The sequence below is a fragment of the Amborella trichopoda genome, chromosome 1 (genome assembly GCF_054954075.1).
Source record: "Amborella trichopoda isolate Santa Cruz 75 chromosome 1, AtrichopodaSantaCruz75HAP2 v2.0, whole genome shotgun sequence".
NCBI lineage: Eukaryota > Viridiplantae > Streptophyta > Magnoliopsida > Amborellales > Amborellaceae > Amborella > Amborella trichopoda.
The window spans coordinates 56569366-56596189 of record NC_142336.1 but is presented as its reverse complement, the minus strand read 5'-3'; the positions used below and the strand labels follow the sequence as shown (position 1 = coordinate 56596189).

General features: G+C 35.6%; 2 protein-coding genes across 19 annotated transcripts; both read left to right on the top strand.

Moving 5' to 3' along the window:
* The first annotated feature begins 510 nt into the window (after nucleotides 1–510).
* On the top strand, nucleotides 511–7058 carry LOC18440797 (uncharacterized). The gene is made up of 6 exons (XM_006850935.4): nucleotides 511–811; nucleotides 2107–2251; nucleotides 2715–2975; nucleotides 4971–5052; nucleotides 5879–6066; nucleotides 6535–7058. The coding sequence occupies exons 1-6, from the start codon at nucleotides 603–605 to the stop codon at nucleotides 6832–6834; spliced, it is 1185 nt and encodes a 394-aa protein (XP_006850998.1). The 5' UTR covers nucleotides 511–602; the 3' UTR covers nucleotides 6835–7058.
* Nucleotides 7059–9051: 1993 nt separating this feature from the next.
* LOC18440798 (protein STRUBBELIG-RECEPTOR FAMILY 6) lies at nucleotides 9052–25142 on the top strand. 18 transcript variants are annotated; one of them, XM_088847475.1, is made up of 16 exons: nucleotides 9052–9430; nucleotides 18378–18510; nucleotides 19093–19164; nucleotides 19263–19328; nucleotides 19437–19508; nucleotides 19604–19675; nucleotides 19935–20006; nucleotides 20098–20163; nucleotides 20373–20438; nucleotides 20554–20678; nucleotides 20956–21233; nucleotides 21768–22039; nucleotides 22534–22669; nucleotides 22773–22888; nucleotides 23329–23485; nucleotides 24663–25142. In XM_088847475.1, the coding sequence occupies exons 1-16, from the start codon at nucleotides 9340–9342 to the stop codon at nucleotides 24831–24833; spliced, it is 1965 nt and encodes a 654-aa protein (XP_088703601.1). In that variant the 5' UTR covers nucleotides 9052–9339; the 3' UTR covers nucleotides 24834–25142. The 18 variants fall into 18 exon arrangements, with proteins under 18 accessions (XP_088703601.1, XP_088703540.1, XP_088703616.1 ...); XM_088847414.1 differs by having other exon boundaries at nucleotides 20554–20867; XM_088847490.1 differs by having other exon boundaries at nucleotides 9064–9430; nucleotides 19258–19328; nucleotides 20554–20867.
* Nucleotides 25143–26824: the final 1682 nt, after the last annotated feature.

The following is a 26824-nucleotide window of genomic DNA, read 5'->3' as shown; positions in this document are numbered from 1 at the left end:
AAAATGTTGTTTTAATGTTGAAAAACCCTTCGACTGATCATCTCGACATCTAGATGTATGAATATGAAATAAAAAAAGAAGATTTTGAATCCTAGAAATAGTACATCTTACAATACATTATCTAGACCGTCCGTTTTCAAGATTTTTATATGTTTAAATTAGGAGTTAAAATTATTATATATAAAATTTTTATATTTAGATAATTCTATTAAATTTTTAAATAAAATTGAGAGGTGCCTCTTAATTGAATTGTTTAAGGTTGCAACCTTACATAAACAAGACCCTTGAATAAGTGAGTGGCTAATGTGTGGTCCAAATTTTTCATGCCACAAAATCAGAATAAGTCCTGAGCCCGAAAAAATAAAAATAAAACCGCAAAAGAAGAGCGAAGAGGGAATTATTCCCGCCAATTTATGGTTTTCCACGTCATAATTGTAAATTCCATGGTTCTTTTTGTCATTTTGTCCAAATCCTTTCTATATTACAAGTAAAAATAAGTAACATTTTTTTAGGTTTCTTGGTGGTTACAGTCATGCTCTCGGAACCTCGATGCCATCCTGTCTGAGAAATTAGGGTTAAGAGAATGTCACCCTAGAATTTTGATGAAGTTAAACTTGAATTTGGGGATATTTCAGATTAGCGCCAAGGATTTTTGGCGTGAAAACGAATATGGAGGGAAGGCTACAATATATGTTCTGGTTTTTGTCATAACAGTTCAAATTTTCAGGAGACTCTTTGGTCTGAGACTTCGACGAAGTGATTCTTCGGTTAGGGTTTTGAATGCTTCGATAACTGATTCGTCAGCAATTGGGTGAGCTTCTTCTGATGGGTTTGTTCTGAAATTGCTGGTCTTTTTTTTATGGCTTTATTGTTGCCCAATTCTGGTAGTTTGATGGATTGGTAAGTGTAATATGGTTTCCATGGGTTTTGAGTTTTTAATTTTTGGTTGTTATTTGTTAAATTAAATCTTCTGTAATTTGACATTGGATTTAGAGGGTTCATCAATATTGATTTTATTGTTCAGTCGTAAATGGGAATTGGGGTTTTGTAGTCAATTGTTTTGTTTGTGCATTTGGAGAATCTACGCGCCTGTATGGGGGAATTGGACTGCAAAATTGTCCTGAAATTCCACATCTAGTTATATTTTTCATGGGTGTTTGTTTCCCAATTTTGGGTTGACTGTATGTTGCAAAATCCTTTACTTTTGACAGGATTAAAGTTACAGGATTCTAGTCACCTTTTACTTCTCCCAAATTCTTAATACAGGGATCTCTTAGTTTAGATATTTGCACACACAGGTTTGCAAGATTTATCCTTGAACTGGGAGATTAAAATAATAATATCTTATTCATTTATTGTAATGTTCTTTAGTATAGAAAGTATTGACTGGTATTAGAACGATAGTATTGGTGTTCCTGGAAAGAGAGAATGGATAAGGAGTTCTTCAACAATTGGGGCTCTGAGGAGAGAGGGATTCATTTGACATGCTTCCTTTTAGTTGGGAGGTGATGGGGTTAACAAATACCCTGCTCAAATAACTCTGAACGTGGCTACCTCTTCACGTGGAAACAGGGCTGAGCTTGTCTAGAGTATGGAAAGTCTTACTAGAGACAAGAATGCTCTGCGATATAGCTGAAAAGAGAAAGAAAGTGGCTTCTGGTTTTGCCTCTTCAATGTAATGTAGGAGTGCTAATTGCAGTTACGTATCTGTGCAACACATATTTAGAATGTGTTGAACCATATTAGTTTCAAATAGTAGTCACACCAGACTGTGGTAGAAAGATTTAAAAGGATTTTATGACTTTGTCCTGAGAGGGTTCTGGGACTTTTTTGGCCAAGTTGGTTTTGGAACATTCTTTTTATTTATCAAGGCTTGTTGGATGCATGTTATTAACTTTGGGGGAGTGTGGGATATGGTGTGGTTCTGGTCTACGATTCGTGTTCCTTTTCATTGTTTTGCATGTGTTTTTGAAATGGAAAGTTGGAAACACTGGTAATTTTTGATATTCTGATTTTACCAATTAGATGTGATAATCAAATTATTTTGGCTTTAACTTTTAATACTGGTCACTATTCTCTGATACAAAGTAATTTGAATGCATGCAGAATATCGGAGATTGTATCAAACTCTGATTTACGAAACTTGATTGATGATTTGGATGGTAAAGGGAGTGAATCCCAAAAGTGGGAATCTGTTATAGAGAAAAGCAACAATCTCATATACTACAATGCGAAGTGCTGCAAGCCAAAGGTACAAGGTTTTTTCCTTTCTTGAAAAGAGTGAATGCTATTTTAAATTTCTAGAATTCATGTCTACTTTTCTAGAACAATTGCCCATTTGGGTTTGACTTCGCCATTTAGTATCCTTATACATTTGGAAAATTTCAACTCTATGTAGAATATTACTTGCAAGACCCTATAAAATGCATGCTTCGTTTATGAGCCTATCCTTGTCTATATTCTTCAATGCTATTGGCCTTCTAGTTCTTTTTTTTTTGATAAAGGTTGACTGTTACTATTGGCTATTGGCCTTCTAGTTCCGCGTGCTGTATTTTCCTCCCATGCGAAAGGCAGTAAAAAAGTTGCGGCATCATTTTATCATATCTACATACACATACACATACCTAGTTGCCATCCATTGCCATTAGGGCGTCCGTTCATCTGCTGGCTTTTATGCTCATTTACTAACTTCCTTATGGTAAACTTTCTTACAGGATGGCCCTTTGAAATACATTAGCGTGACAACATTTGAGAACTGCTCGACTGAGCTGCTGAGGGACTTCTACTTGGATAACAAGTACAGAAAGGAGTGGGATAAGACACTTGTTGAACACGAGCAGTTGCAGGTTTATGAGCAGAATGGCACAGAGATTGGGCGCACCATCAAGAAGTTCCCACTTCTCACACCTAGAGAGTATGTCTTGGCATGGCGTGTATGGGAAGGAACGGATAAAACATTATATTGCTATATGAAGGTATCACCTCAATAATCATTCAAGTTTTCTTGTTGTCTTCTGAGATGCTGGTCTTTTTAGTTATTTGCTTGCTGGCAATTTGAATTACATTCTAATTGGCTGCTGATAATTTGGCAGTTTTAAGTTTTCAATGTATGTATTGCAAAATTACAGTAGCAAATCATTGGAATAGTTAGATTGTGTAAATAATTGATGATTGATTTTATAGCATACTTATATGTTTAATGCTTTATTCATAGGGATTTTACATGGGACAGTCCACATTCCCCCATTTGTTATTTCTACCAAAACAGGCATCTTTACCTTCTATAAAGTCAAAATTTTAAATGGATAATCAACAAAACTCTAATTTTGAGTGGGGTTCGACCTCTTTCAATCTGTATCTTTCCTTGCATCTCCTCAAAGGTGCCGCCTTCCTCCTCTCAATCCTCGTTTTGAGCTCTTATCCGACCTGCACATTGATAACTTAGGTGCCACATCCAAGATATATTTGTTGATTACAGTGTTTCTACAACCATTGAAAAGCGCTCTCTATCTCTCTCTCTAAACTATAATTGTCCTTTCTGTGCCCAAGAACCCTGCCCCTCTCTCTCTCTTTCTATGAACCCACATCTCTCTTTATATACCATAGAATTCAACCCACCTCTCTGTATGTGCGCCTGTGCCTATGTGCAGCCACCTACCTCCCTCTCTCTCTCCCTCTCTGAAACTGTACTGCTGCTTCCTCAATGTGCCTTAAATTTCGCCACCTCCTTCCTCTGAAACCTCAATGGCTTCTCTCGTTGCATCATAAAACCTAACCTCACCCTCGCCTGAAATAATCCCCATTTGACATCTATTTGTTTCCAATCTCTCTTTCCTACTACAAGGGCATTCTAATCTTTAGAGACACTACCCTACCTGTCTTCCTAACAAAACATGGCTGGTAGCACTAATCTGGTGTTGGCTAATGGTACAAATCCTTGGTAATCAAAGGCAAGAGAGGTGGAGCTGGGAAATTTGAGGTATGGAGGGTATGACGTAGAGTCAAATGATAGAGGAAGTTATAAACCTTCACAAAAGGGGATGACCGGTAAAAATGAGGGTGTCATGGGATTTTAATTGCAACCAGTGGGTAAATAGGAGAAATCCTTCATTCATATAGTTACCATTTGATTTCTAATATGAGAATTATTCTAGAGAATCTCAAAGTAATAATCCCCTGTTAATGCTGATTGATCCAAGTGTCATTAAAAGTATACCTCCAAGTTGTTTGTGTGGATGTGAGACTTTGGATGACCAACTGTTTTAGTTACTTCCATGCAACACAATTTGTGGGGGATTGTCATGCATTGGACTGTTTGGTCCTTGTAATTGCTTTTGTTGACTTATGTTTTGATTATTATGTTAGTGTTGCAGATATCTAATATTGTAAGGGTTCTCATATTATAAACATTTATGTGCATGATTGTAAACAAAAACTTTGTTGTTTCTCAATCTATCGGATGATATCTTTCACTTGAAAAGTGGTTCTGAACTAGTTTCAGAAGTAAAGCTTTTTGACTAGCTCACTTTGAAATTACGAGCTCCTGACTTTAAATTTACTATTGATGGCATTTATCAAAGAGAGAAATTACAACAAGAGATATTATCACCGAATAGGATTGGAATAATTACAATGAAAGTTGCTTTCTTCTTAAAAACATCAAAAATAATTGGGTAATTTTTTTTGCTTGATATATCATGATTTCAAAGGCAAATCACTATTGTTTATCTTGATGTGGTAATTCCACATGCTATTGATCGGCATAAGATAAGACATGAAGGTTCAAGTAGACGGAGTTTTTGAATGCTAACAAATGACTGATTGGTATATGAAGAAACATACTAAGTGGTTGTTTCCCATTTTCTAGTCATGCCTTCGAAGATATTAGATTTGATTATGATGGATATAAGAACCTAAACTAATTTAATCTGATCCCCCTCTTTGATTCTGATTTTTATGACCATGGTCAGGATTGTGATCATCCTTTGGCACCACCACAGAAGAAATATGTACGAGTTGGGCTTTTCAGATCTGGTTGGCGGATCCGGAAAGGTAAGAAGTAGCAAGAATCTCCAAGTAATTATCACCTAGGAATCTGCCTGAATTTGGTATCTTTGGTTGGGCTGGATCGGATTGGTCAGGTAGGGTGTGCTATGAAATCATCTTAAGAAATTTCCATTCTTGAATACCTGAAATATAAAAGTGTTCCTTCCGCCTTTAAGTTAAGAATATGCCCTAGTTGTGTTTGAGTTTATTCTATACTTGGCTTTGAAGTCCAGACCTGAAAGGAAAAGTGAAATATTAGGAAGAAACAAGTTGGTCCCCTTTGGGGCTTTTGTTGTGAACTCTTTAAGTGTTGGGGGTCATTTTAGTTCTTTTGTTTGGAGAATAGGGGATTGTGTATGTTCTAAGCATTTGAGTTGTAATGGTTCTGGTACCTGTTTGGAGGATGTGGCATTTTGTGAGGTTGCTCATCTGTACTCTATAGTTTCAGAGATGATCATTTATTTTTCTAGGTTCATGGATAATTTGATCCCATTATCACCTGAAGTTTCACTAGCATGTGATACTAGGAAAAATGTTTAAGCCCAGTTGGCTGCAAGTATTTCGAACCTTAAATGGCAAATTGTTCCTAATGTATAGTAGGTGCAAGAAAAAGTAAATGGGCTTTCTCTATTTGGGAGTGATGGTTCTTTTTAACTGTCCTTTACTTCCACAATTATTCTCAAGCCTGACTGTTAGGAGTACAAGTTATTGAACTGCTTCGAGGACTTAGTGGACTGGGTTCTTGCTTATTTCTGTCACATTTTCGCTTGTACTTTAATTTTGTAATTGAAAATCTTAGACGAAGACTGTTTTCTCTTATTTTTTATTGCAGTTCCCGGAAGAGATGCTTGTGAGATAAAAATGGTGCACCAAGAAGATGCTGGTCTGAATATTGAAATGGCAAAGCTAGCATTTGCCAAGGGGATTTGGAGTTATGTGTGCAAGATGAACATGGCTCTGCGAAAATATGCCCTTATAAGGCCGATGTCAGGGCGATGCTCGCTGGAGCTTATACAAAAGGTGAGAGAACTCTTGTGAATGTCGCCATGACCAGTTTGTTTTTTTAAAGCAGCACCACATATTTATTTCATTTCATTTTTGATGAGATGTTTCTATATTTGAAATTGAATTTGACGAGTACAAAAGTTCTTTGAATGTAACTCAACTGTTTTACGTCTCTAGTCCCAATGCTTTTATAGAAACACTAGTTTAATAGATATGGAACTTCCTAAAACCTAAGCTTTATCACAGTGTGGGGTTTCGAAACTTTTGTTCAGTATCGATCAGGACCTTGCATGTTTGATTATTGAACATAACACCCCCCACCCAAGCCCCCCCCCCCCCCCCATTCCTCTCTTCCTGTTTATTGTGGTTTTGTGTTTTAGTTTTTTGTTACCTTATTTTTAATATATTAACTACAGACAACCACCAAAAAATATCTCGTTTTCCAGAGCTATAATCCTACTCACCTTTTATCACTCTTTCTAGGTTCCCCTAGAACTGGAGATGACCCGTCTCGAGGGCTCAAGCTCAAGCCCTGGCTTTAGGAAGGACAAGAGAGAAGCCAAAGACAAGAAATTCTTGAAGAGACCTTCAAAGAAATTCATAGCAAACGGTTTACTTCTCCTTGGTGGTGCAGTTTGTCTATCTCGTAGCCACTATATGCTTGGGGCCAAGCTAGCCATGGTATGCATATTGAACAAGCTGGTTAAGCATCAAGCCCCTTCCAGCCCATCTGAAGCAAAACGGCATGCGCATGTGGAATCAAGCTCTCGGCTTAGCAGGTGATCGATTGAAACTGTTCTCTAGGTTCTCTAATTTGTTCTAGTTTTGCTTTGTATATAAGATGCTTTGTATTTTCTTTTCTGGAAAGTGTATGCTTAATGTTTAGTGTGACTGTAATATCGCTTTTACTACAGATGCTGTATTGTTGTAATTGCCAAATTTGGCGGTAACCGAACTTTGTTTTTTGTCTCTCTTTTCTTTAAGTAAGTACTTGGCTTTAGGTTAAACTTTATGGCTTATTTTTTAAAAGTTTGGCAGGTTTCTACTCTCAAAGATGGGAAAAAACTTTGGCTGGGTTGTGACATTAGCTCCAAATTTCGGTTTCTTTAAGGAATAATGCTTAAATTCTGGCATATTTTTATGAAGGCCAAGCTTCAGTCCAACATTTTATCAAACCACACCTGGGAGATTTACCACGTAAAAGTTTCATCTACTCCCTTTGCTCTACCTAACAAAATCCTATCAAGGTACATGTACATGACTTAAAAGGGGTGACATTTTGATGAAGATGAAGAATCCTTTTTTTTATTTTTTTGGGTAGTTTAATAGGGAAGAGGCTCCCTACTTGTGGTGAGGAATGGAATTCAAGGTGTCACGTTGTCATGTTGCGGTGCATTGCCACCTTGACCACTTAGCCTTAAGTCCGTTCATAATTTTCAAATTTGACCTCCATCAAAACTAATTTGGTTTTTAAGGAATCTACCGATGTTATTGTAAACACCTTGCGAGATATTGAGTCATGGATATCAATATGTTACAGGTGACTTAGTTGACATCAAGTACACAATATTATGGGTCACATTGATGGAATAGTACTACCCGTATGACTTAGTTTTTAATGTTCCACTCTTAGCACCTTGTGAGATATCGGTAAGCACAAATACCATTATCTTATGGCTAACTTGCAAGATATTGGTGTTTGAAAATTGTATACTATTCTCAGGTAGGTTCCTATTATACATTCACTCCCTCAAGCAAGAGATTTACTTGCAAGGTTTATTTTCTATTTCAAAATTTGTGATCCACCTAATAATTAGTAGATAATTATTCAAAAAAACAATTATGGATTTTGAGTTCTCTAACACTTAGATTCAGTCTTGAGGATTTCTATTTTCCCCAAGAGTGAGATTTGGAAAAACGTTTTTATTGAGGTTATTTTATACTTTGAAGAGGTTACATGAAGTTTGGGTCTACAAGTACTCTCCGATTGGGTTTACTTGAGGGAGTTAATGGACAGTATACTTCATCGGGAGTACAAAATCTTATGTCTTACATTAATTATTTAATAAAAATTAGGGAAAATTATAGATACCCCAATTTGGAGTTTTTAGGCATCCAAGTGCCCCACCCCCAACAAAGTGCTTTTGATGTTATGCTATTAACCCCTAAGCCCACCCTCAAGCAAAAAAACAAGTTAGATTTGTTTTGTACCAAAATACTTTATTTTAACCATGTTTCCCACTATTTGTATCTAAGCTAGTCCGGCATAAAATGTGCTGAGCCGACACAATTTAATACAAGTTGGTTTGACACATTGTGTGTCAAATTGATAGAATTCGTTGGTTTGACAAATTTTGTGTTGGATGGACATTTTTTTATGAAAAGCTAGTTTGACACATTTTGCGGCAAACTGGTACAAGCTGGTCTGACAGATTTTGGTGTTGGATCGATACATATTGGGTGTCATTTTGGAATATTGGGTGTCATTTTGGAATTTTGGTTTAAAATGACAAGTATTTTGATAAGAAAAAAATCAATTTTTTTTTTTGGGGGTGTCAGTATAAAAATAAATAGCATTGGAGTTAATAGTATGATATCAAAATATAGAGGGAATATGATATCAAAATATAGAGGGATATGCTAAAAAAGTACAAATTGGGACCCTCAAATTCAACATCCAAGATTTGTGATTGTATGTTATCCCTAGGACTTTCAGTACTGGAATTTTATTTTTTAGAAAAAATGATATACAATTCCACGAGTCCATATACTTGACAAATTACGCCCCTCAAAAAACTGCACCCCTCTAAAACCTCCCCATCCACACCAAAGTGATCAGGATTGCCGGTGCCGCAATATGATGTTTATGATGTTAAATAGAAATAAAAACTCGAATCAGGACACTTTCGGCATGAGAAAAGACTAAGGGTAATTATCATCCAGGGGAGACTATTTCCTTCCAAATTTAGACAGGAGCGTTCCAAAATCAAAACTATCACGCAAAGAAAACCAGACAAGGAACAACTTTGGCCGCCTCTCTCGCTTCACTTCAAGGCCTGCAACTCCTCCTCCCCCAATTTTAGCGGCCAAACCCTAATTTTGAACTCTCTGACTGCGTGGCCGTTTAGGATTGAACTACCATGCTTCTTCCCATTCACATTTCCTTCTTCCCTCTTTCTCTCTCTCTCTCTCTCTCTCTCATGGGCTCCGCATCACGTTTTAATCCCGTATTATGAGAATTTTGTTTGAAGAAACATCGTTTAATTTGGGGATTCTGCTAATTTGGAGATGGAGTGGAATATAGGGTTTTGGGCCTTGTTATATGGGATCTTGTTCCCTTTGATTGTCTGTGTTCATGGAGGTACAGATGCAGCAGTTGGTAAGCATTGGGATTTTCGGCATTAATGTCTATGACTAATGTGAATTTTTTTTTTTTTTAATAAATTTTTTTGGGTGATTGATTTAATAATCATAATTAATTTGCCGAATTAAGCTGTATTTTAATACCAGCATTTCTTTTGATCGAGCGCTCTCTCTCTCTTGTAGCATTTATTGTGATCCCTCTCTCTCTCGTAGCATTTATTGTGATCCCTCTCTCTCTAACTAGTGTTTCCTGTGATTGGTCTTTCTCTCTCTAACCAGCATTTCTTGTGATTGAGTTCTCTCTCTCTCTCTCTCTCTCTCTCTTTTATTGCTTCGAGAGTTTAAAGGCTAAGGAAAAATTGCTGGTATTGTTTGTGTGGTATAAAATATTTCATTTTTAATCACTTTTCTCATGTAATAAATAGAAATTCTGGCCATTTTTAAGAATTCTCATGTAAAAAGAAATAGCTAAGGGCATCATGACATCTGCAAAAAAAGATATTCCAATTTTAAATGTAATGTACCTGAAAGTTCCTTATCTCAACGAAGAAAAAAAAAAAAAAACAAAAAAGAAAAGAAAAAAGCATTGTTCCTTCGAAATTGTGTTCTTGATTTAATGGAAATTGAAGTTCCAATACATACACTTGATGTTATGAAACTAATCATTTATCTGACGTGATATTTTGTGGTATTTCCTTTATGCAATCTTTGAAGTTAATATCACTAATAAACTCTCTTATCTTTCTGGGTTTTAATCTGTGTATCACTCTATAGAATCCACCTGATTTTCTTGTTTTCCTGTGATTATCTTATCCACTAATTATTGGCAAGCTTTATGTTTTCATGAAATCAATTTTTTTAATGAGATGTTTCCTCCATTTTGCTTTGTATTTGTTGTAAAATTTGGAATGTTCTGCTCTCCAAGTGGAAGTTTTGGGCAATTTTGGTCATTTTCCACTTGATATCATTCAATGTTTTATAGAAAATGTGTATTTATTTACTGAAAATACTGGCGTAGGCTTACTAGCCTATAACTACATATAGGCCCAACGGCCTAGATTGAATCTGGGCCGATCTGATGGACATGACCTCATTTCGTATTAGAATTAAATTTTTGTTCTACACATCCAAATCATGTAAAAATCTAAGTGTTTATTCTTATCATCAACATGCAACTAATAAAAATATTAAAAAAATAATTCGTAAAATATAAATTGACAAAAATACTTCTGCAATAGTTTGGGAGTATTTTGGTCAATTTATATTTCACGAAATATTTTTTTGATATTTTTGTTGGATTCTAATATATTTTAAAAAATACACACCCAAAATTTCAAAATTACGCCCAAAATTTGCAAAATTACGCCCCTCGAAAAACTGCACCCCTCTAAAACCTCCCCATGCACACCAAAGTGATCAGGATTGCAGGTGCCGCAATATGATGTTTAGAGTTTCATTCCGATGTTAAATAGAAATAAAAACTCGAATAAGGACTCTTTCGGCAATGAGAAAAGACTAAGGGTAATTATCGTCCAGGAGAGACTATTTCCCTCCAAATTTAGACGGGAGTGTTCCAAAATCAATACTATCACGTAAAGAAATCCAGACAAGGAACAGCTTTGGCCGCCGCACTCGCTTCACTTCATGGCCTCCATCTCCTCCTCCCCAATTTTAGCGGCCAAACCCTAATTTTGAACTCTATGACTGTGTGGCCGTTTAGGGTTGAACTACCATGCTTCTTCCCTTTCACATTTCCTTCTTCCCTCTTTCTCTCTCATGGGCTCCGCATCACTTTTTCATCGCGTATTATGAGAATTTTGTTTGATAAATATTCTCCTAATTTGGAGATGGAGTGGAATATAAGGTTTTGGGCCTGGTTAAATGGGATCGCGTTCCCTTTGATTGTCTGTGTTCATTGAGTTCTCTCTCTCTCTCTCTCTCTCTCTCTTATTGCTTCGAGTGTTTAAAGGCTAAAGAGAAATTGCTGGTATTGTTTGTGTGGTATAAAATATTTCATTTTTAATCACTTTTCTCATGTAATAAATAGAAATTCTTTCTTGCCATTTTGAAGAATTCTCATGTAAAAAGAAATAGCTAAGGGCATCATGACATATGCAAAAAAAGATATTCCAATTTTAATTGTAATATACCTGAACGTTCCTTATCTCAAAGGAGAAAAAAAAAAAAAAAACCAAAAAGAAAAGAAAAAAACATTGTTCCTTCTAAATTGTATTGTTGATTTAATGGAAATTGAAGTTCCAATACATACACTTGATGTTATGAAACTAATAATTTATCAGGCGTGATATTTTGTGGTATTTCCTTTATGCAATCTTTGAGGTTAATATCACCATTAAACTCTCTTATCTTTCTGGGTTTTAATCTGTGTATCACTCTATAGAATCCACCTGATTTTCTTGGGTTCTTGTGATTATCTTATCCACTAATTGTTGGCAAGCTTTAAGTTTTCATGAAATCAATTTTTTAATGAGATGTTTCCTCCATTTTGCTTTATATTTGTTGTAAAATTAGGAATGTTCTGCTCTCCAAGTGGAAGTTTTAGGCAATTTTGGTCATTTCTCACTTGACATCATTCAATATTTTATAGAAAACGTGTATTTATTTATAGAAAATACTGGCGTAGGCTTACTAGCCTATAACTACAAATAGGCCTAACGGGCTAGATTGAATCTGGGCCGATCTGATGGACACGACTTCATTTCGTAATTGAATTAAATTTTTTTTTTCTATAAATCTAAATCATGTGAAAATTTAGGTGTTTATTCTTATCATCAACATGCATCTAATAAAAATATTAAAAAAATAATTCGTAAAATATAAATTGACAAAAATACTTCTGCAATATTTCGGGAGTATTTTGGGTCAATTTATTTTTCACGAAATATTTTTTTGATATTTTTATTGGATTCTAATATTTTTTAAAAAATACTCGCCCAAAATTTTAAAATTACGCCCAAAATTTGAGAAATTACGCCCCTCAAAAAACTGCACCCCTCTAAAACTTCCCCATCCACACGAAAGTGATCAGGATTGCAGGTGCCGCAATATGATGTTTAGAGTTTCATTCCAATGTTAAATAGAAATAAAAACTCGAATAAGGACTCTTTCGGCATTGAGAAAAGGGTAATTATCATCCTGGAGAGACTATTTCCCTCCAAATTTAGATGGGAGCGTTCCAAAATCAAAACTGTCACGCAAACAAAACAAGACAAGGAACAGCTTTGGCCGCCTCTCTTGCTTCACTTCATGGCCTCCATCTCCTCCTCCCCCAATTTTAGCGGCCAAACCCTAATTTTGAAATCTCTTACTGCGTGGTCATTCTTCTTCCCTTTCACATTTCCTTCTTCCTTCTTTCTATCTCTCTCTCAAGGGCTCCTTATCACGTTTTCATCCCGTATTATGAGAATTTTGTTTGAAAAAACTTCGTTTAATTTGGGGATTACTGCTAATTTGGAGATGGAGTGGAATATAAGGTTTTGGGCTTTGTTATATGGGATCCTGTGCCCTTTGATTGTCTATGTTCATGGAGGTACAGATGCACCAGATGGTAAGCACTGAGATTTTCAGCATTAATGTCTATGATTAATGTGAAATTTTTTTTTTTTTATAAATTTTTTTGGGTGATTGATTTGATAATCATAATTAATTTACCGAATTAAGCTGTATTTGAATACCAACATTTCTATTGATCGAGCGCTCTCGCTGTCTCTCTTAGCATTTACTGTGATCCCTCTCTCTCTAACTAGCATTTCCTGTGATTGGTCTTTATCTCTCGAACCAGTATTTCTTGTGATTGAGTTCTCTCTCTCTCTCTCTCTCTCTCTCTCTCTCTCTCTCTCTCTCTCTCTCTCTCTCTTATTGCTTTTGAGTGTTTAAAGGCTATGGAGAAATTGCTGGTATTGTTTGTGTGGTATAATATATTTCATTTTTAATCACTTTTCTCATGGAATAAATAGGAACTCTGGCCATTTTGAAGAATTCTCATGTAAAAACAAATAGCTAAGGGCATCATGACATCTGCAAAAAATGATATTCCAATTTTAAAAGTAATGTACTTGGACGTTCCTTATCTCAACGGAGAAAAAAAAAAAAAAAACAAAAAAGAAAAGAAATATACATTGTGTTCTTGATTTAATGGAAATTGAAGTTCCAATACATACACCTGATGTTATGAAACTAATCATTTATCAGGCGTGATATTTTGTGGTATTTCCTTTATGCATTCTTTGAGGTTAATATCACTAATAAACTCTCTTATCTTTCTAGGTTTTAATCTGTGCATCACTCTATAGAATCTACCGAATTTTCTTGGGTTCCTATGATTATCTTATCCACTAATTGTTGGCAAGCTTTATGTTTTCATCAAATCAATTTTTTTAATGAGATGTTTCCTCCATTTTGCTTTATATTTGTTGTAAAATTAGGAATGTTCTGCCCTCCAAGTGGAAGTTTTAGGCAACTTTTGGTCATTTCCCACTTGATATCATTCAGTATTTTATGGAAAACGTGTATTTATTTATAGAAAATACTGGCGTAGGCTTACTAGCCTATAACTACATATAGGCCCAACGGCTTAAATTGAATTTGGACCGATCTGATGGATACGACTTCATTTCGTATTTGAATTAAAATTTTCATTTCTACAAATCCAAATTATGTGAAAATTTAAGTGTTTATTCTTATCATCAACATGCACTTAATAAAAATATTAAAAAAATAATTCGTAAATTATAAATTGACCAAAATACTTCCGTAATATTTCGGGAGTATTTTGGTCAATTTATATTTCACGAAATATTTTTTTGATATTTTTATTGGATTCTAATATTTTTTTAAAAATACACGCCCAAAATTTAAAAATTACGCCCAAAATTTGCAAAATTGTGCCCCTCAAAAAACTGCACCCCTCTAAAACCTCCCCATCAACACCAAGTGATCAGGATTGCAGGTGCCGCAATATGATGTTTAGAGTTTCATTCCGATGTTAAATGGAAACAAAAACTTTAATAAGGACTCTTTCGGCAATGAGAAAAGACTAAGGGTAATTATCGTCCAGGGGAGATTATTTCCTTCCAAATTTAGACGGGAGCTTTCCAAAATCAATACTATCATGTAAAGAAAACCAGACAAGGAACAACTTTGACCGCCTCTTTCGGTTCAATTCATGGCCTCCATCTCCTCCTCCCCCAATTTTAGCTGCCAAACCCTAATTTTGAACTCTCTAACTGCATGGCCGTTTAGGGTTGAGCTACCATGCTTCTTCCCTTTCACATTTCCTTCTTCCCTCTTTCTCTCTCTCTCTCTCTCTCTCTCATGGACTTCGCATCACGTTTTCATCCCGTATTATGAGAATTTTGTTTGAAGAAATTTCGTTTAATTTGGGGATTCTGCTAATTTGGAGATGGAGTGGAATATAAGGTTTTGGGCCTTGTTATATGGGATTGTGTTCTCTTTGATTGTCTGTATTCATGGAGGTACAGATGCACCAGATGGTAAGCACTGAGATTTTCAGCATTAATGTCTATGACTAATGTGAATTTTTTTTTTTTTTAAATTTTTTTGGGTGATTGATTTGATAATCATAATTAATTTGCCGAATTAAGCAGTATTTTAGTACCAACATTTCTTTTGATCGAGTGCTCTCTCTCTCTCTCTCTCTCTCTCTCTCTTAGCATTTATTGTGATCCCTCTCTTTCTAACTAGCATTTCCTGTGATTGGTCTTTCTCTCTCTAACCAGCATTTCTTGTGATTGAGTTTTTTTTTTTTTTCTCTCTCTCTCTCTCTCTTTTATTGCTTCGAGTGTTTAAAGGTTAAGGAGAAATTGCTGGTATTGTTTGTGTGGTATAAAATATTTCATTTTTAATCACTTTTCTCATGTAATAAATAGGAATTCTGGCAATTTTTAAGAATTCTCATGTAAAAAGAAATAACTAAGGGCATCATGACATCTGCAAAAAAAGATATTCCAATTTTAAATGTAATATACCTGAACGTTCCTTATCTCAACGGAGAAAAAAAAAAAAAACAAAAAATAAAAGAAAAAAACATTGTTCCTTAGAAATTGTGTTCTTGATTTAATCGAAATTGAAGTTCCAATACATACACTTGATGTTATGAAACTAATCATTTATCAGGCGGGATATTTTGTGGTATTTCCTTTATGCAATCTTTGAGGTTAATATCACAAATAAACTCTCTTATCTTTTTGGGTTTTAATATATGTATCACTCTATAAAATCCACCTGATTTTCTTGGGTTCCTGTTATTATCTTATCCACTAATTATTGGCAAGCTTTATGTTTTCATGAAATCAATTTTTTTAATGAGATGTTTCCTCCATTTTGCTTTGTATTTGTTGTAAAATTTGGAATGTTTTGCTCTCCAAGTGGAAGTTTAGGGCAATTTTGGTCATTTCCCACTTGATATCATTCAATATTTTATAGAAAACGTGTATTTATTTACTGAAAATACTGGCGTAGGCTTACTAGCCTATAACTACATATAGGCCCAACGGCCTAGATTGAGTCTGGGCCGATCTGATGGACTTGACCTCATTTCGTATTAGAATTAAATTTTTTGTTCTACACATCTAAATCATGTAAAAATCTAGGTGTTTATTCTTATCATCAACATGCAACTAATAAAAATATTAAAAAAATAATTCGTAAAATATAAATTGACCAAAATATTTTTGCAATATTTCGGGAGTATTTTTAGTCAATTTATTTTTCACGAAATATTGTTTGATATTTTTATTGGATTCTAATATTTTTTTAAAAATACACTCCCAAAAATTCAAAATTACGCCCAAAATTTGCAAAATTACGCCCCTCGAAAAACTGCACCCCTCTAAAACCTCCCCATCCACACCAAAGTGATCAGGATTGCAGGTGCCGCAATATGATGTTAAGAGTTTCATTCCGATGTTATATAGAAATAAAAACTTGAATAAGGACTCTTTGGGCAATGAGTAAAGACTAAGGGTAATTATCGTCCAGGGGAGACTATTTCCTTCCAAATTTAGACGGGAGCTTTCCAAAATCTAAACTATCACGTAAAGAAAACCAGACAAGGAACAGCTTTAGCCACTCTTCTCTTGCTTCACTTCATGGTCTCCATCTCCTTCTCCCCCAATTTTAGCGGTCAAACCCTAATTTTGAACTCTCTGACTGCGTGGCCATTTAGGGTTGAACTACCATGCTTCTTCCCTTTCACATTTCCTTCTTCCCTCTTTCTCTCTCTCTCTCTCTCTCTCTCTCATGGGCTTCGCATCACGTTTTCATCCTGTATTATGAGAATTTTCTTTGAAGAAACTTCGTTTCATTTGGGGATTCTGCTAATTTGGAGATGGAGTGGAATATAAGGTTTTGGGCCTTGTTATATGGGATCGTGTTCCCTTTGATTGTCTGTGTTCATGGAGGTACAGATGCACCAAATGGTAAGCATTGGGATTTTCAGCATTAAGATCTTTGACTAATGTGAATTTTTTTTTTTTTTATAAATTTTTTTGGGTGATTGATTTGATAATCATAATTAATTTGCCGAATTAAGCTGTATTTTACTACCAGCATTTCTTTTGATCGAGCGTTCTCTCTGTCTCTCTTAGCATTGATTGTGATCCTTCTCTCTCTAACTAGCATTTCTTGTGATTGGTCTTTCTCTCTCGAACCAGTATTTCTTGTGATTGAGTTCTCTCTCTCTCTCTCTCTTATTGCTTTGAGTGTTTAAAAGCTATGGAGAAATTGCTGGTATTGTTTGTGTGGTATAATATATTTCATTTTTAATCACTTTTCTCATGGAATAAATAGGAATTCTGGCCATTTTGAAGAATTCTCATGTAAAAAGAAATAGCTAAGGGCATCATGACATCTACAAAAAAAGATATTCCAATTTTAAATGTAATATACCTGAACGTTCCTTATCTCAAAGGAGAAAAAAAAGCAAAAAACAAAAAAGAAAAGAAAAAAACATTGGTCCTTCGAAATTGTGTTCTTGATTTAATGGAAATTGAAGTTCCAATACATACACTTGATGTTATGAAACTAATCATTCATCAGGCGTGATATTTTGTGGTATTTTCTTTATGCAATCTTTGAGGTTAATATCACAAATAAACTCTCTTATCTTTTTGGGTTTTAATATATGTATCACTCTATAGAATCCACCTGATTTTCTTGGGTTCCTGTGATTATCTTATCCACTAATTGTTGGCAAGCTTTATGTTTTCATGAAATCAATTTTTTAATGAGATGTTTCCTCCATTTTGATTTATATTTGTTGTAAAATTTGGAATGTTCTGCTATCTAAGTGGAAGTTTTAGGCAATTTTGGTCATTTCCCACTTGATATCATTCAGTATTTTATAGAACACATGTATTTATTTACAGAAAATACTGGCGTAGGCTTACTAACCTATAACTACATATAGGCTCAACGGCTTAGATTGAATCTGGGCCGATCTGATGAACACGACCTCATTTCGTATTTGAATTAAATTATTTTTTTCTACAAATCCAAATCATGTGAAAATTTAGGTGTTTATTCTTATTATCAACACACACCTAATAAAAATATTAAAAAAATAATTCGTAAAATATAAATTGACCAAAATACTTCTGCAATATTCGGGAGTATTTTGGTCAATTTATTTTTCACGAAATGTTTTTTTGATATTTTTATTGGATTCTAATATTGTTTAAAAAGTACACGCCCAAAATTTCAGGTGATTTGGATTTATATAAAAAAAATTGAAATTCAAATACAAAATGCAATTGTGATCATGGGATCGGCCCATATTCAATCTAATACCGTTGGGCCTATACGTTGCTAGTGGCTTGTGTCAACATTTCCCTTTATTTATTTATTATTATTGTTTTTGTATTCTATCATGTAAAAAGCTTTATTTAAGATTACAACATTACTCTTTTCTGTTTACTGTGCAGTGTCTGCCCTTAATGTCATGTTTACCAGCTTGAATTCTCCACCTCAGTTAACTGGTTGGACTTCGAGTGGAGGTGATCCCTGTGATCAATCTTGGAAGGGAGTCAAATGCTCTGGCTCTGCGGTTACAGAAATGTAAGCCGCTTGTCCCTCTCTCTGTCTCTCTCTCTTTCTCTCTCTCTCTTTCTATATATATATATATATATATATATATATATATATATATATATATGGGATAATTTAAACTTCACAACCTTTCAAATTACAAAGGTTCAAGGTAGAGAGGGTTGTGAAAGGTGGATTTATTAATTTTGTAGTCTACTTTTTTCAAAAAGTTATTTTTGTGGGGTAATTTTGTTTGAAGGATTGTTAACTATATATATATATATATATATAAATGAACTTACATTATCCTCCCCACCAATGTGTGTAGGATTCTAAAAGATCACCATTAAATTTGACATGGATCTATAGAAAAGTCAAATCCTATACCCATGTGATAACTTTTCTAAAGATCCATACCAACTTGTGATCTTTTGGGTCCTATATACATGGGTGGGGAGGGTCCTCTATGATCATTATATATATATATATATATATACTTTTTTAATTTCTTTGGTTCTTTTTCTTTCACATCTTATTTACCTTGATATTTTTTGAGTAATCATTTATAATGGAGCTTTACTTATATTACTCATTCTCGGTGGAATCGAGCAGCAAATTGGCAGGCCTTGGATTGAGTGGGTCAATGGGGTACCAGCTACGAAGCTTAACATCTTTAACTTACTTGTGAGGCCTATGGTTTGTAACTAAGCAATTTCCTTTTCTTTTACATGTTATTGTAGTGATTTAACTAAAAACTGCTTGCTTTGTTTGCGATAGTACAGGGATATGAGTCGTAACAACCTTGAAGGTGATGTTCCATACAACCTTCCACCAAATGTTCTGCATATGTAAGTTACTGGTAAACCTAACAAGTTCCCTTGTGAATTTTGTGGTATGTAATCATAGGTAACATGGTAAAAGCAGATTTGGCAATAATCCGTGATTTTTATTTGTAGAAATCTGGCTGGTAATGGCTTTACTGGTGTGGTTCCTTATTCAATTTCTTCAATGACTGACCTTAAATATCTGTAAGTGAAGTAATTCCTTTTATCATTGTTGTTACTTGTCCCAAGTTAGTAGGCCATTCGGGGTCTTTCTCATCAGGTTCTCGTCGTGAATGCAGAAATCTTGGTCATAATCAGCTCAATGGTCAGTTGAATGATATGTTTGGGAATCTTCGGAAGCTTCGTGTGCTGTAAGCAATCTCTTTAACAGTTCCTGTATTAAACCCAATGGTCTTTTATATGCTCAATGTCCACTAGGTTCATCATATTGAAATAATTTTTGGTGGGAGGACTTCATTGTTTCAAAAAGTACATTGGGTTAAAGCGTGCTTTCCCTCCATGTAATTGCTCTGTATTGATTATTGTGAGAAATACCCCTCGTGTATTATTTTTTTAAGTATAACTGTGACTATAGATTTTTGACCTATATATATTTTTATATATATGCAGAGATCTCTCATTCAATAGCATATCTGGTAACCTGCCTCAGAGTTTTGGATCCCTCTCAAGTCTCAACACTTTGTAAGGCAACAAAACATCGACCTTCATACTCTATAGGACATACTATCACAGAGTTGCACTTGATTTATGTGTGCTTACTTTGCTCTTGCAGGCGCTTACAGAACAATCAATTTACTGGTCCAATTGATGTCCTTGCCAGTATTCCCCTTGATGAACTGTGAGTCTTAGATGGGCTTTAACCTTCACCCTAGATTATTTAGAAAATGCAACCACTTAAAACGTAACTATTTAATAATACTTTCCGGTCCCAACGATTCAGAGAGATTGTTACCACTTTCAAAAAATTTAGATTTTAGACTTGTTGTCTAACATTTAATGCTTATTCGTGGAGAGTCACCTGTTGAAAACTGTTTTTGTTGATGACAGACATTTGGAAAATAACAAATTTGGTGGATGGATACCGGAGGAGTTGAAGCATATAAAAAGTATTCAGTAAGAATCATATAAACTGATAAATTTATTCTGTTTTTCTCTTTGGCATGAAGGAGACGCTTGTTGCCTGGATTTTCTCCTTATGGTTCTCCATCTTCTTTTATTATGGAATTAGAACTTCAGGTAATTCGTGGTCTTCCGGGAGTGCACCTCCTCCACCAAATTCGCCTGGGGGTTTTTCAGAACATGGTAGAAGCAGCTCAGGAACAAAATCCGACAGTGTCAAGCATTCATCCAAAGGTGGGGAACGTGACAAGAAATCTGGTCTAAGTGGGGTAGCTATAGCTGGAATAGTGATAGGAGTTTTGGTGGTTGCTGGGATTTTGGTAGCCTTTTTAGTTAGAAGATCTTCTTCAAGTCATTATCTCAATGAAGAAAATCTTAGCCAATGCAGACCATTCAGTCCACTAGTCTCACATGAGTTTAAAGGTGGGTCTTTTTTGTTAGTAATTAAAGGTGGGTCTGTCAGAATTATTTTTTATGTGCCTGATTTACTTGAACGACATATGCATGGCAGAACTGAGGACAATGGAGTCATCTTCTTCTATAACAATGAAGACTTTGCAGAACTCTTCTTCAATGGCTCTCAAGCCTCCTCCATCTGATCGGCTGAAGTCCTTTAATGAGACTGATTTCGCTAACAAGTTCAATGCAAAGAGAAGTAACACTCCTATAAGTGCAATCTCTTATTCTTTTCCAGATCTGCAAAAGGCCACAGGAAGTTTTGGTGCTAATCACCTTATTGGAGAGGGATCTGTTGGGCGTGTTTATAAGGCACAGTTTGCTGATGGAAAGGTGTGATTCCAATGATACTTTCCTAAAAATATGGCCATAAAACGAGGGAAAACTTGCACTGAATGAGATGATTTTGTTTAGTATTAAGAGTCTGTTTATGACAATTGTAGTTCTGCTTGACCCCCAATTCCCTGCAGTTTTGGAAATGCTCTAGCAAACCATGCTGTCCTTTATGCTCTGGCAAATGATGGCAATGCCATGAATTTCTCCAAAGGAATTAGGTCATTCTTTAATATAAAGTTAGCTGTTCTTGATTAACTAGAAAGGATGTGGTTTTTCTTTTTTGGTTGGATAGATTAGAAATGGTGTCGCTAGATAATTGAACTCAAAACTACTTGGAATATGGATATGCAACTAGTTATGGTGGCAATGGTAATGTAAACTCATTTTAAAATGTTCACTAGTATAACCATCAAAAGAGAAAAAAAAAAATTGGCTAGTACAATTTAGCTAGTTATTGTTAAAAGGAAAAAGGAGAATAGTTTTTCACTTTATGACATGTTGACCTAAATATTTAGTTATCCATTTTATCAGCTTATGGTTGTGAAGAAGATTGATCCAGCAGCCCTACCACGGGACTCAACTGAAGATTTCATGGGTGTCATTTCCAACATCTCGAGGCTGCACCATCCAAACATCACTGAACTTGTTGGTTATTGCACAGAGCACGGTCAGCGCTTGTTAGTGTATGAATTATTGAGGACTGGCTCACTTCACAAGTTCCTTCATCTCTCAGATGACTATAGCAACCCACTGACATGGAATACTCGGATCCGGATTGCTCTTGGAACTGCTCGGGCTCTAGAGTAAGCTATTTTTAATGGATGCCTTGTCATTTGTGTGTTTCATCAATAATTCTTATCATCACGTTCATTAGTATTATAATAATATTTTACATAATGTTTACAATTATAATTATATGGTATATCATGCTCGTTTTGCCATGGAGGATGAATTGCCATTACAATTACTGCCATCATCATTAATCATCACTGTCATCATTATCAGCACATCAGCTAACATCGTTAACATGCTTGACATCATTATTATCATGATCTGATATGTAATGCCTGGAATCATCATCATTTGAGTCATTGTGCTGTTATGGCTGCGGTAGTTGGGGCCCCTTTACTATTGTTCCCATGATCATTCATCTTCATCATCATCATCATCAGCATCATCATGGCATATCATCATATGGTCTTCAGATTCTTGACATCACTCTCCACCATGTAAGATATTACATCATGATCATCTACAGCCTCACGCTTACCCCATTATATATTTATTATATACTCAGGTATTTGCATGAAGTGTGCTCCCCCTCTGCTGTTCATAAAAACATCAAGTCGGCTAACATCTTGCTAGACACTGAACTCAATCCTCACCTTTCTGATTGTGGCTTAGCAAGTTTCCGATCTAATGCCGACCACCAGGTAAAAAGCTTTAATTATCAGGAAAGAACATGTGATAAAGTCTAGAACCATGTAGTTATATTCCACTTCATTAATTTCCTTGATAAATAACCAATATCTGCAGGTTGGGTATAATGCACCTGAGTGCACCACAGTGGACACATATACTTTGAAAGGTGATGTGTTCAGTTTTGGGGTTGTGATGTTGGAGTTGTTAACTGGCCGGAAGCCCTTTGACAGGTAACCATCAGAATCATTAATAGGTTCCATAATATGGACATAATAACCTCGCTTGCTTCATGAATAGTAGAGTGCACCAAGAAAAAAAAAGGAGAGTTTATTCTTGCTTTTCTTTTGTTTGGATGTCTCGAATTATTTGTTCGAAATTGCTTAGGTCTTCCTTGTGGCTTAGAGATCTCTAATTTATGCATGGCTTTTCTCTTGCCCAGTTTTAACTAATGGAATTGATGTTGAGAACTCAAAAGTTGATGTTCATTACCTAAGATACCTGTTATCTTTTATTCATTTGAAGATGCCTCAATATTAAGAAACTTGGAAATCGACAATATGTGGTGCACTACGGACAGACTTTCCTAGCTCTAAGAAGCTGGTCTTTTTAGGCAATTTTTCTGGCTATTTTATGGGGGATTTTATATTGTGTGTTGTTTTGTATTTAATAGTTTCAAGCCAAGATCAGAGCAGTACTTGGTACGGTGGGCCACTCCCCAACTCCATGACATTGATGCATTGGCCAAGATGGTTGATCCGGCTCTACGTGGGCTCTACCCCCCGAAATCTCTATCTCGATTTGCCGATGTTATAGCACTTTGTGTCCAGGTAAAATTCCCTTCTCTTATGCCCTTTTTGGTGTACAACCTGCTGTGTTGGACACAATGCCTTTGCATTTTGAAAATGGACAGCAAGAGATGCATGGCTCCTCACCTTGCCATCCATCTCTTGCCATCTATTACAGTATGGCGAACACACATCATGATATAGTAAACACACATGCACACACACTCTCATTGCGTAATAAGTCTCTCTCTTGGAAAAGGGGCTGGAGTCGTGGTGATAGAACCCCCACACTCTAGTCACCATGTAGTTTCCATTCCCACTACTAACACCATCTCGTTAATACTTTCAAAAAGTTAACTCCTAAACTACTTGAAAAAATGGGTAGGGGCTGTCCTCCCCACTGATTTACCCCCAAAAAAAAAAAAAAAAAAAAAAAAAAAAATCTCTCCCTCTCTCATCTCAGGGAGTTTCTCAGTGTCGAGGTTCAAAAAATCAACTCGGCCAAGGTACTCGGGCCCTGGTCGAGGTGATTTACTCAAGCGAGTCCGAGTAGCTCGCCTGAGTTGTGTCCTATTTTAAAAAAAAGAAAATGATATAATAGATATATAAAATAATCTGTCCACAATTTAACATTAATAGTTGGGTGGCGTAGTGGCTAGACTTGCCGCTTTTTTGGAGCCCTCCAAGAGGGATGTTGGGTTCGATTCCCAGTGAACCCCTACAGCAAAAAGAATCAAGGCTGCGGGACTTTGCTTTTTTAACACGTCTCTTTTATTTTTACTTTATCAAAGCGTCAAAAAAATGAGGGACGTGGGGATTGGAACCCTTCTTGTAAGGATCAAGGCTCGTAGTATCCAAAACGCACCTATGCGACTTTTGATGGGAAACAGACATATATAATAGATAACCTATAAAACTCAGTGTACACTGTACTCGGTAGAAACTCACCTCACCCTTATGCCTAGTTACTTGGCTTATTCCGAGTGACCTCGGTCGAGTCTTAAAGCATAGCTCAGTGTTATTGCATGTCTTTGCTAGGAATATCTATTTTTGCCCTCTGGTGGGTCTCATTGTCAATTTCTATTGTGCTTTACATCTTATATTAGGGGGTTTCTGAGTGTTATTGCATGTCTTGGCTAGGAATATCTATTTTGGTCTCTCTGATGGGTCTCAATGTCATTGTCTCTTGTGCTTTACATCTATGAATTTAAATGGGCAGCCTGAACCGGAATTCCGACCACCAATGTCAGAAGTGGTGCAAGCTCTGGTTCGATTGGTGCAACGTTCAAGCATGAACAAGAGATCTGCCATTTCGGCCTCTGGCTTAGATGATCCTGGTGCTTCTCGCCGAACTGATGACTCGGACCCCAGTGAGTATATGTACTACTGATGAAGCACAAATGACTTGATGCTGAGTACACGAGCTGCTTGGCAATCTTCGAGCGCATCCATGACAATTGAGATGGTTATAGTGATGGACTGCAAAGCCAGTTTCAGGTTGGGCGATCCTCTCTCCTCGCCCTTTCTAAAATTTTCACACGTTTGTAAACGTTATATGAGTATTGCTCCCGGAAATTGAGGGTAACCAGAAAATTTGTATGTTTGTATAAGAATGGCACCCCGAAATCTTGGGTGCCTCCGAGGCCTTTTTATGTTTAAAAGCTATTCTCTTAAGTAGGATTATTTGTGAGTTACTAAAGCAAGCATCTTCCAGGGTGGTTGTATTAATCATTTGAATGTGGTAGCATACTAACCAAACCATCCAGTCCGATCTGTTGAACCATCCTCTGGTTCTTTGGCCGGTCTAGTTTAAAGCTTAAAGAAACTAGGACATCTTATTATTATCATGATAAAAGTTTCTCTACATATATATTATGATAGCAAGGTTGGAAATTTAAATTTGAAAAGAAACACTTCATTACTTAAAGGATGAATTTTCCATAGGGCGCAGGCTTTATGAAACGAAATAAAGCCTTACCTCAAATCCTCATCTAGAAAGCACTTTCGGCATTGTAAAACTTCATGATGGCTCTAAAATTAATTTTTATCACCGATAATTTAAAACTTAAAAATGGTACAAATTTTGCAAATATGTGAATGCTTATTTTTTGGGCGAAATGGATGGTTTGATGATTTGTTGCAATGCACACTATTTTTCGAATTTGAAATCTTAATTTTTTTCACTACTGTAATGTTCAAGCTATGATTGATTTCAAGGGTTTTCAACATTTGAATTGTAATTTTTGATGAGTTATGTGGTGTAATGTTCAAGCTATGATTGATTTCAACGGTTTTCAACATTTGAATTGTAATTTTTGATGAGCTTTGTGGTGAGGCTTTACTTATTTTGATAGGGCTCCTTAAAAGATACTCTAAAAAAATCTCAAATAAGGCATATTGAAAGCAATTTGCAAATAATTGATAGCAGCTATGTTGTTAAAACTGTTGAGTTGGATAATGAATTCTGATAAGGAATTTGTGATTTATAATTTTTTTAAGCATAGTTTTATTTGTATTGTGTGTAATTTGAAATCAAATTCATCAATCTGAATAAAAATAGTGATAAATCCTTGGTTGGTCAAAAGGAAGGAGTCGCCCGGCTATATGCTGCTCTTCCAAGGTCAGTTTCTTTGTCCCAAGCCTTTATAATAGCGATGTAAATATATTTAATTTGATACATTAAAATCCAATAATTATCCGAGGAATTCCCTATTAAAACGACAAATGCAATGATATCCTGATAAAAAAAAAGTCCACTTATCGTCATCAAAACTTTTTTTCAATTATTTGGGGTCAGCTACACGAATTCTGATTTTCCATTCCACTCTATCAATAACCATATATTTAATGAGACTATAGGTCTTCACATTTTTTCTCACTACTCCCAATCATGTCTTTTTGAGTATATTTTTTGCCTTTTTGGAGTCTTCCATTTCGAACCAACTTGTACTTGCTAATGGGTGTTGTACTAAATTTGGTTTGCATATGGTAGACCCACATAAGTCTATTTTTTTCATCTTATCGTTTATTGGAGCCACATCTAAGTTCTCCAAAATGTATTCGTTTCAAATTTTATCTATTCTTGTCCTCCCACTCATCTATTTTAACATCTTCATATCATCTACACTTATCCTATGGGTATTTTTGTTTCTTTATCGTCCGTCATTCTATCCCATAAAACAAAGTTGGTCTCACAACTACAATTATCTTATGGGTATTTTTATCTCTTGACCACCCATCATTCCGTCCAACAAAACAAAGTTGGTCTCACAGTTGTATAGAACTTCTCCTTCAGATTTATGAGTATGCGGCGACTACATCTATTTGCACATCTCACTTTGCTCACCCCACTTTGTTCACCCAGTTCTAATTATATGTACA